General features: G+C 35.5%; 1 protein-coding gene across 2 annotated transcripts; it reads left to right on the top strand.

The window, feature by feature from the left end:
- Positions 1-416: 416 nt before the first annotated feature.
- Positions 417-9,380, top strand: LOC119999757. 2 transcript variants are annotated; one of them, XM_038847495.1, is made up of 5 exons: positions 417-638; positions 780-925; positions 1,461-1,576; positions 2,148-2,626; positions 9,021-9,380. In XM_038847495.1, the coding sequence occupies exons 2-4, from the start codon at positions 806-808 to the stop codon at positions 2,554-2,556; spliced, it is 645 nt and encodes a 214-aa protein (XP_038703423.1). In that variant the 5' UTR covers positions 417-638; positions 780-805; the 3' UTR covers positions 2,557-2,626; positions 9,021-9,380. The 2 variants fall into 2 exon arrangements, with proteins under 2 accessions (XP_038703423.1, XP_038703422.1); XM_038847494.1 differs by having other exon boundaries at positions 765-925.
- Positions 9,381-11,781: the final 2,401 nt, after the last annotated feature.

Raw genomic sequence — 11,781 nt, 5'->3', positions numbered from 1 at the left:
TTTTTTCATCATTTCTATTGATGTCATTATTCATATTTATTTGTTACTTAAATTAAATACATAACTATCTTTATTTTATTTTATTTTTGTTTGAAAGGCTTATAGGCCAAACATACACTAAGGGTTAAGATTCTATGAATGTAAATAGATATATCATGTCTTAAGAAACAATTTACAAATTGAAAATGACCACAAAAGAGCAATTTATCGAAGGAAACTATTCGACTCCTTATGTGAAGACGTGATCATATGTATTATGATTAGTGTTATTAGGAGTGATTGCAGTCTGCAAATCGTTCTTCTAAATGATAGATTTATTTTATGAAATGAACCCATGCATTGAGTGGGATCGCCACTTGTTAATTTAAAACAGAAGGTGGGCCAGGACCAGTCTTGTTTGCTTCGGGTTCGGGCTATGCTGTTCTTCAAAATGAGGCGAAACAGTCCATAGATACGACAATGGTGATTCGTTTAGTTCCTTTAATCGCTACCTGTCTCTGACAAAACCTTGTTTCGGAGGTACCTTAAGAGCTCTGTCTTCATAGTCGGGCTGAGAATACCCGTTTGAGCTGATTTGGATTAAGGAGAAAGAGAAAAAGTCAAAATTTTTTTCTTGCTTAGTTTCTTGTTATTTACAGGTATTTCCCGGTAAACAAACATAGTTTAGTTTTCCCTTTGATGGGTTCGTTTTCTATATATTTGTATTGGATGAAATAGGTACTCCTGAACACCATACAGACTACTTTTTGCTGATTGTCTTTTAGGGTTTGTTTGAGTAGTGAAGAAGAATTGAAGCGAAATAGAGATGGAGACGGCAGCCTCTTCATCTTCAGTGATAACACCGGAGGATGTTTTGGAGTCTTTAATGAATGATGGTACCATAGACGCTCTCAGATTGAAGATCATGAATCAGCTCAAAGCCAATGTAACTCTCCTTTCTATTTATATTTTTTGTACACATAAATGTAAGCTGGTATGCAAGTATGTTATTTGGAGTCTTTGATGAATGGTGATTAAGTTTTTTGTTCGAATTTCTAGCTTTCTAAAGAATTTTGCATCTGGGGTATGTTTGTTTTAAATGGAACATAGTTCTTGAGTCGATTTTCCCAAGAAAACAAGTGCATTTTTGCGAGAAATTATTTACTTTGCTTTTAGCTTCTAATTTGTCAATGAGAGATTTTTTAATTTATGCGAATGAAGAAAAAGATAGCGGATATATTTAGGTTAGGGTGAGTGAACCAGTTGTACTATGCTTTTTGTTATACACTGGCATTTCTTTGTGTTATATGGGTTTAAGCCAACTTTTGTGTTTATGTCTTCCTGATGATGTTATTTGATTTGATCAAAGATAGTGTTTTGTTATTCACTATCCAATTAGAGATTTTAATGCTTCGGCAAGTTAGGAACTTTGAAACAAAAATCCAAAGCCAACAGGAGTAAAACTTCAGTTTTTGTCTCAGGAAGAGCTTAAAAGTACCACCATTACGATGGCTGAACAGAGTAAGGTTTTGAATACCCCTGGGGCAGAGAAGCAGACCAAAAGAGAGCTATTTGACGCGCTTCGCCAGGAGCTTGAGTGAGTATTGGCTTTGTTTATTTCTTTCTAAGCTGTTTATAAATACTTTTTCAAGGTAGGAACTTGAGTCAAATTGCAAATGTATAGTGCTTTTGAAGAAATTGTTTTAGCTTTTTGTGGATATATGCCTGAGGATTGAACATACTAAATTCTATATCAAAGGTAAATTTTCCAAAAATTAAAAGATGATGTCTATGCACAATAGTTGCTTTGACCGAGATCAAATTACTACTATGGTGAAAATTCATGTGTAAAAACCATGAGCAGGCTAGTCTTTACCTGAAACTTTTAGCTGAAATGCTGAATTACTACTATGTATCAGTACCCTAGTTGTCCAACTATTAGGTTATGCTGAGCTCCCAGATACCTGCTTGCATCTTCCTCAAATATATATTTCAAAAATGACCTTTGTTGAACTCTTTTCCTGCTTTTACAGTCTTAAGCTTTCTCTTTTCTCTATGAATCAGTATAGTCAGCACTCATCATCCTTCCTTCTTGTTATTTAGAATGACAATCTAATTGCAATCAGTTTTCTACTTTTCTTACACTCTTTGATGTTGGTGTGATGCAGAGCTCCTGTGCTTGAGAAAGTGTCTAAATCAGTGTGGGATTTAATTCTGGACAGCAATGGGCTTGGGAAGGAAATTAGTGAAACTGTTGAGAGAGTATTTTGTCGGTTAAATGGTCAGGAACCTCCACTGTTTCCTTTACCAAATGGGGAAGCCCTGCCAATTACAGAGATGGAGAGCAAGGCAGGAGAAGAAAAAGATGAGGAAATCAGAGCTGAAAAGGTAAAATCAGATTCTAAATCAAAGAAAAGGAGCTTCAATGAGATAAAGGAAGGAGGTCTAAATGAAGTTGCAAGCCATCGGCCAAATGAAGTTTCAGGGGATCCTTCTGCTGTGCCAGAAGGCTCCAGTAAATCACCTCCACCAACCCTAAACCCGTGCATTACATGGGTCGATACGCGCAACGCCTAGTATCCATCGTTTATGGCTACGACTACTGGGATATCTAATCCCATTCGCTCCCCCAACTTTTGTCTCTTGGGATATGATGTGGGGTTTAGTACCCGCTAAAAGTATAGCGATTATAAACCCAAATTATACTCGCAAGTGCACGAATCAATTGTAGTATAGAAGTGGCAAATACGAGTGTCGTACCCACAGGGACTGAATATTAAATATCTGCAATTCCAACTCTTGTAATTATCAATGGAAACAAAATAAATAAGGATTAACACAAATAAACAAACACTAGGGATCCGATTTCACCAACTCTATTGTATTTAAATTATTTAGCCGACAATTATCATTTCATTCATGCATGTCAAAGATCAAGTCCCCTAATTTATGTAATAGTCATGGGCATCTGACTTACCACGTCTATTCTCAATTGCAACCATCCATGGGCATTTGGATTGGCTAGGACAATCAAGAATGCATTAGGATTTATGGTAACTTATGTAGCGATCACAAAGATCCTAGCATATGGCATTTATGTCTAGGTAACTCCGGTATTAATTGCAAGAAGCTTATCTCAAATTGGACATGGGCATTTGTCTCAATTTGCATCATGGTAATCGAACCTAGATGGTAGCTAAGCATCAAGATTTAATTATGAATAAAGAATAGCTAATTAACACTTGACATAGCATAAATAAACTAATAATCAAACCAAATTTATTTACATACAATAGAGTGGATCCATCATCACCCTAGTAAGAGGATTAGTTCCTCATACTAGGTTTACACCACCAACAATTGATCTCACAAAATTCTAGAAAGAATATGTGAGCAAATTGCTGTAAAAGAGAAAATAAAACTCAAGAACTCACTCCTTGATTTCTTTCTCCTCTTCCTCCTTGATTTCTTCTCTGGTTTTGTGATGTCTTTCTTCAATGTTTTCCGTCTCTATTTATAGAAGGAAAAAAACGACGAAGAAATAATATAATTACTATTCATCATGCGACTTTACATATATTACTGTTCATGAATAGTAAATATTACTATACATTCTGCGACTTTTATGTATTACTATTCATGAATAGTAATGTTACTATGCACTTTACGACTTATATATATAACAGAATACAAAGTCAAACAAAACTAAGATTGTTTATGGAATAAAGCCTGACCTGAAATATGAGTTATATGTTTTTGGGCCTAAAAATATAGAAATAAATATAAAGTGATTAAAAAAATGACATTTGTACTTTTAATTGTGTAATAATCACTTTACGCCCAAATTATATGACAAATGTTCATGATAATTTATCATTTAAAGTGTATATTTGAACATTTATCACAACCCCCAACCAGCTTATTGCTAGTCCCTAGTAATTGAAGCGCTCAAACAATTCATGTCATATATGTAAAATAATCCAATTATCCCATGAGTATGAATATATGCAAGAATCTACCAACCACCATCACTAGAAGCAATCATTCTGACTAAATCTCATACCACCCATCTATCTTAGCGTGATGTGTAGTGCGTAGCGAATTTAACATAAATACGTGGCTTTAATTTAATCTTAACACAAATATTGCAATATCACAAGAATCATCAGACTCAATGAATAATTAATATCAAGGGATTTTATTTATTGACTTTTCATTTTTTTTTTATATATATATAATATTATGTGACTTGTGCAATGCTCAGTCTCATTAAGCTTTCTAAATGACCCTTGTAACAAGCGTTCAACCAATGACTCCCAATCCAGTTGGCTCAGGGCATTAGGTGTAAAGACACCCCAACGGGTTTAATAACTCGAGTCAAAAAGGCTACAAAACTTCGCTTGTCACATGGGTTGATGTCTTGATTTTTCTACCTTTTTACGCGAACACTCACTGCTTACTGAGGCAAGAGGCCCGGTTACTCAGCAGAAAAACTTACAAACACTCCCATTTATTCATAATGTACTCTTTTTTTTTTTTTCTTTTTAATATAAATATGAATATATACATGTATCCCAAGATATTAATATTCAAAGAATTCTAATTCAACTCAAGAAAATCACAGTATTCATAATTAATCTTAAATATCATACCTCACAAATATGTAATTCTGTGCAATTGATCCAATTATTAAATAGAATAGGTGAGACAAAACTAAAGTCAGAAAAAAAAAATCCACAAGTGATTATGGGTATTCAACTCAAATTGTTATCCACACTTCAGAGATATTCAGACCAATTTAGAAATATGATAAGAACATGACTTCCAAATCACAATTATTTATTTTTTTTAGCAATCATTAAACAGAATAGATATTTAACAAACAAACGGTTCTAAGACTCAATATTCCCAAAGCACCGTAAACAAACGGAATTTGTCTCAACACCAGGATCCTTGAGACTGGATGCTAGGTTACTATCAACCTAACTAAAGAGATGTACCCCGTAGCAAGGGCAAAAGGCTAACAAGGCCTTACAATAGGTTGTCATTCTCTAAGAGTTTCTGGTCGGCTCAATAGAACCCAAGCCAAGGTCAACAATCCTTTGTATCTCCACTTTGGGGCTTTACAATTATGGACATTTCGTCCAGTCCATGCTTAGGACTCCCAAATACCTTATCGGTGGTTGTTTCCTGGACAAACTACTAATTACTTAGCTGGTTGAGTTGGCATCCCTCTAAGAGATCAACTACAAGTGTTTCAAGCTTGCACCTAAGGTAGCACAGCACTTGCCTCCTCTAGCTACCATTTTTTTTTTTTTTTTTTTAAATATCAAACCAATTCCTCCCCCTCTTAAAATCTGGCATTGTCCTCAATGGGAAAAGAAAAATAAAAATAAAAAAATAAAATAAAAAAAAAAAGAAAATTTGAAAAGTACATATGCAAAGCTATGGTTCAGAAAAATACAACCTGACACAAAAACAATTCTGACCGCTGGATGGCTATGTTTTCACTTTCGTATCATATCCATGAGTGCGGCCATCATGTGCTCCAGTCTGTGTTGTCCATCCTCTAGTGTTTGTAGCCCCATCTCTAGCCGGGCTATTGCTGCACTCATGTGATCTGATTGTGGAGACACTGCAACTCCTGATGAGGAATCTCCAGGTGGTGATGTTGAGGGAGCTTCTTTGGTCTGCTTCTGTCTAGCAGAAGTTGTTTTCAAATGGCTGATGCTCTGACGCCATGTCCATTTTTCCAGCATGGTGACCTGATAACCCAAAGATGCTTGAGGCCGAGGAGGTCGAATGCTTTTGAACAAAAGCAACCTTGTGATAAGCCGTGGGAAAAATAACTTCCCCACCTTTTTTGGCTTATTCTCAACAACATATTTGGCTTTGCAGATCATGGCCAGATAGATCTTTCCAATATCAAACCAACACCCTTTATACATATAGTATAAAACAGACAGGAATTTTCCCCGTCGTTCTTGCTCATGGCCTATAGGACAAAGATTTTTCCTAATAGCATCATCCAACAACCACATCTTTGATGGCAAATAGGCGCGGCGTGCAGCGTTATTGTGTTTATTCATCTTTCCACCGCACATATCATCAATCATTTCTTGCTTTGATGCATAGATTGGTTGTCGAGATCCAGTGGGCTCATCATCTATTGGTGGATACCCTAAGCAGCAACACAGATCTGCTGTTGTGAATTGAACTTTCACACCAGCAATGATAACCTGATAAACCAGTTGATCCCTAGTCCGCTCGCTTCGTGGTAACTCGATGAGAGTGTGATAGAAAGAGCGAATGATCTGAGGATACACCAGTAAGTTATTTTCTGGATCTGGATCTACGAGAAACAACAAAGAATGCTCCCTCAAGTAGTTCATCGCCCATCTGTTGATGGCTTCTCGTTGTATCGTTTTGTCAATTTGACACTCCGGAATTATTTCAGCTTTATTGAACAACGCAAGCCTGGACTGCAATTGTGATACGATGGTGCGTGGTTGCCTCGGCATGGTTTCTGATCTCTGTTAGAGAGAAAACACACTCTTGCCAGAAAATGAGTGAGATGAAGATGAAAACTGATCGAGACAATAAAGAAAGAAATTCGTGGTGCTTGTCACATCAGTACTTACTTTACTGTCACACTTTGCGGCTCATTATCACACTCGAGGATGACTTTTTTTTTTTTTTTTTTTCTCTTTTGTTTTTTTTTTTTAAATCAGATAATATATAAAAAATAAAAATAAAATAAAATAAAATAAAGAAAGAAAAAAAAAATAGATGAAAAAGAAATATGGGTTGCCTCCCATAAGCGCTGTATTTATTGTCTGGGCAAGACGGAGTGTTCCCAACACTCAATTACCTGGATCTTGGAGAGTAATGTCTGGGCAAGACAAAGTGTTCTCACCAGCTGCATTGTAATGAAAATTCAACTTTTTTATTACCCAGAATGCTTTATGCTCGAGCTCCATAAGAAGATGGCTACCCTTGCTAAAAATCAAACGATATGGAGACATGCCAATTGGAGTTTTGTATGCAGTGCGATATGCCCAAAGAGCATCATTCAATTTTATACTCCAGTCAGTTCTTTTGATATTCACAGTCTTCTCCAAAATTCGTTTAATTTCACCATGAGGAATATCAACTGGGCAGATTGTCGAGTCAACCATTAGAGAATGATGGTGGAAAGGCCAAAATGAAATTTTTTTTTTTTTTTTTAATTTTAAAATTTTTTTTAATTTTTAATTTTTATTTTTTATGCAAGGTGAACTTGTAGTTTTTTTTTTTTTTCAACAAAATTAAAAGAGTTAATATACACAAAATAAAAAAAATTAATATAAAAGACAGTAAAATGGGGCATAAAGGCCAACCATAAGTATTAACAGAAATAAAAAGTTATAGTAGGCGGCTTAGCCGACCATATAAGTATATATGTACAGGTGGGGCAGTGTAAAGCCAACCACAAATATAAATAATACTGTATAAATAAATAAATGAATAAATGAATAAATGTTAGTAAGTTAGTAAATGTTTGTGACAGTTATTATAAACAGATATAGGCGGTAGCAGTAGAACCAGCCAATAATATATAGTTAGATGGGGCGGTAAAGCCATCCACAAAAAAATAAAAATAAATAAATAAATAAAATGAAATGAAAAATGAAAAACCTTCCATTAAGGAGGTGTAGTATACTAATATTAATATATACATATATACATATATACAAGAGTTAGATAACAATATATTAAATCAGTCCCCGGCAACGGCGCCAAAAACTTGATGTGGGGTTTAGTACCCGCTAAAAGTATAGCGATTATAAACCCAAATTATACTCGCAAGTGCACGAATCAATTGTAGTATAGAAGTGGCAAATACGAGTGTCGTACCCACAGGGACTGAATATTAAATATCTGCAATTCCAACTCTTGTAATTATCAATGGAAACAAAATAAATAAGGATTAACACAAATAAACAAACACTAGGGATCCGATTTCACCAACTCTATTGTATTTAAATTATTTAGCCGACAATTATCATTTCATTCATGCATGTCAAAGATCAAGTCCCCTAATTTATGTAATAGTCATGGGCATCTGACTTACCACGTCTATTCTCAATTGCAACCATCCATGGGCATTTGGATTGGCTAGGACAATCAAGAATGCATTAGGATTTATGGTAACTTATGTAGCGATCACAAAGATCCTAGCATATGGCATTTATGTCTAGGTAACTCCGGTATTAATTGCAAGAAGCTTATCTCAAATTGGACATGGGCATTTGTCTCAATTTGCATCATGGTAATCGAACCTAGATGGTAGCTAAGCATCAAGATTTAATTATGAATAAAGAATAGCTAATTAACACTTGACATAGCATAAATAAACTAATAATCAAACCAAATTTATTTACATACAATAGAGTGGATCCATCATCACCCTAGTAAGAGGATTAGTTCCTCATACTAGGTTTACACCACCAACAATTGATCTCACAAAATTCTAGAAAGAATATGTGAGCAAATTGCTGTAAAAGAGAAAATAAAACTCAAGAACTCACTCCTTGATTTCTTTCTCCTCTTCCTCCTTGATTTCTTCTCTGGTTTTGTGATGTCTTTCTTCAATGTTTTCCGTCTCTATTTATAGAAGGAAAAAAACGACGAAGAAATAATATAATTACTATTCATCATGCGACTTTACATATATTACTGTTCATGAATAGTAAATATTACTATACATTCTGCGACTTTTATGTATTACTATTCATGAATAGTAATGTTACTATGCACTTTACGACTTATATATATAACAGAATACAAAGTCAAACAAAACTAAGATTGTTTATGGAATAAAGCCTGACCTGAAATATGAGTTATATGTTTTTGGGCCTAAAAATATAGAAATAAATATAAAGTGATTAAAAAAATGACATTTGTACTTTTAATTGTGTAATAATCACTTTACGCCCAAATTATATGACAAATGTTCATGATAATTTATCATTTAAAGTGTATATTTGAACATTTATCAGGATACTTAAGGCATTAGCTACAACATTGTACGGGTCGATAAGCGCAACGCCTAGCATCCATCGTTTATGGCTAGGACTACTGGAGTATCTAATCTCATTTGCTCCCCCAGCTTTCGTCTTTGATTCTTGAAGAATCCACATCACTTTGATTCTCATACGCACAATATATTTTGTGCTAAGAGTTCAGTTGGCAGTTTGTTTGCAGGAGTGTTGTAGTATTGGATCTATCATGGCTCCAATTTGTGTATGTTGCTGTAATTTTCTGCACTATCCATGATTACTGGTGGATCTTTGTATAAACTAACTGAATCATTTCTTATATCTTGATATGTTGAAACAGAAAATACAGTCAGAACTTTATGTGGTCGTCTCTTCCATTTGAATAATGAACTGTAAGTTAGCTACATTGTGTGTGTAATTACCATCCCATACAATGCGAGCCATATGAGCAACTTCGGTTCAATCTCAGGCAATATCTTTCCACCACTGTGAATTGTTTTTGTGGTCCAAAAACCTAACAAGAATAGATAGAGTGGAAGGAGAGCACAACAAATTCCTGCTCTCAAGATTTCTTTAAATGCCTGTCCAGAAAGACATATTCTTGTTCAACATTTCCTGTTTTCTCAACCTTGAAACTTTTGATCACCATGTCTGACCTCCACTGTCACCTCTGGTTAGAAAAGAAATGGTGAAACCAGCCAAATAGACGGGAGGCGAGCAGGGGAGGAAAAGTAGAGAGTAGAAGATAAAGCTAAATCAAAGTAAGGGTCTCAATAAAGTTGGTGTGAATATTCTAAGTGACCTTTAGCTCAAAATGTACACAACTGATATTCTTTGTTCTCAAAAGTTTAACGCTATTGTAGATACAGGAACTAACAATGACTATCCATGAATGATTAAGGAGATAGTCATGTCTTTCTCATCAGCACTACGATTATTTCTTCCTTAAGAGAGAAAATCTCACTGCGTATTCGGATCAGGAAACTGCGATGGTGGATGTTGATGTGTTGCCTTGTTACTTTCCAAACCATGCTGATTCTCGTCAGAAATCTGAGACGGGCCACGGCCTTCTTCTTCTTGACCAGTCTCATTTGATCGCAAGGGACGATTAGAAAAACTCGTGTCAAAACCAGAAATGTCAGGTTGTGCAGAAACCATATTTTTGTTGCTTGTTTTCGTCTCTTACTTTAAGGGATTGATGGTTGCATCCAATGAAAAATCTGTTTGTGGAGTCGAATACATGTCATTGTCGTCCACTAAATAAACCTCGACATCTGATTCTGAAGTGTAGGATGCTGCATTGTAGTTCTGGTCATTGTTGGCAGGATCCATGCTTGCTTGGTTTGCATCTGATGGTGGATATGCTTCTGAAATCACATCTGTTTCGTGAAGATGAATAAAAGGCCAATTCGACTCCGTTGTGCATGCGCAAGAAAACAGCGAACCAGTGTCTCTCTGTTTGTTACTTGTATCAGAAGAAACAACCGCGCTTGATGAATTTGAGCCAAAATCCGGATATCTCGAACGTCGGGAAGGTTTTCTCTTATGTTTAGGCTTAGTATTGCGAAGCTCTTCTTCTTCTTCTTCTTCTTCTTCAGGATGTGATAGGCTTCTCCTTTTCAAGCCAAGAGAGCCAGAGATATATTTCGAACTCGGATTGGTACCAACCAATTCCGTCTGAAAGACCAAAAGAAAATATTATAGTTGGTTATGGTATTGTCGGACGTTGAAGAGCAAAGGATACAGCAAATTCACTAAAGCTGGCATATCTAATTCATAAAAAATGCAAAAATCTTGAAAAATCACTCAAATGCTGTGGTGTTCTTGAAAGAATCCTCAAGAAAATGAAAACAAAGAATCATGTCAAAAAGACCCAGAGAAAGATTAAACTTGAAGAGGCGAAGGCCTCTCATTACAGTTTCATTCTTGAACGAAAACAATTTACTGCATGAACTATACACCAGAGAAAGAAAAAGAGAATTAAATCAAAAGAGACACAAGAACAAAGAAAGAAATGGAAGAATTGAACCTTGTAAAAAGATGAAACTGGTTTTGATCGTAGAACTCTATCAGTCTTCACAGGTCCTAAACCACCACCTCCATCATCACCATTGTTGCGCCTTGTCGATTCAGATGAAACTGGTTTTGATCGTGGAAATTTCAGAGGTCGTAAAGTGTCATCACCATCACCATTGTTGCGCCTAGTCCATTTAGATGAAACTGGTTTTGATCGTACAACTTTATCAGCCTTCGATGGTCCTAAACCATCATCATCTGATCCATTATTGTGCCTTGGGGATTCACCACCCTCCATACCTTGTTCCTTGAGTTTTTCTTTATCAATCTTTCTTCTTGAATCCTTTTTATCCATAACCCACTTTCTATCTCTCAGTATTAAATTCCTTGTTTCTCTCAATGTTACATACAAAATAAGTAAGCACACTGGTTGAGTTCTTGAAAAACAGAGGACGCAAAGAAAAGAAAACAAAGAGAGAATTTGTTTGAGCAGAGAGTGAAGCCGATGATGAAGGTTATATGGGATTTATAGGGAAATGGTTTACAAGAAGATTCACATTTCCAAAATTGTGGCAAATTAAATAAAAAGAACATTATGCAATTTTGAAATATGACTGACAATGATGGTTATTTCGGATATTTGGAGGTCAAAAATCTCAAATGCCACTCTGAGAAACAATTTTGAAAAATAGTGGTTTGGTTGGTTATTGAAGTAACATTCCCAAACGGAGCCTAGGACTTCTCT

Source organism: Tripterygium wilfordii, chromosome 6 (genome assembly GCF_013401445.1).
Source record: "Tripterygium wilfordii isolate XIE 37 chromosome 6, ASM1340144v1, whole genome shotgun sequence".
In the NCBI taxonomy this organism is placed as follows: domain Eukaryota; kingdom Viridiplantae; phylum Streptophyta; class Magnoliopsida; order Celastrales; family Celastraceae; genus Tripterygium; species Tripterygium wilfordii.
Note: the sequence above shows the minus strand (reverse complement) of the source record. Positions and strands in the feature narration are given on the sequence as shown.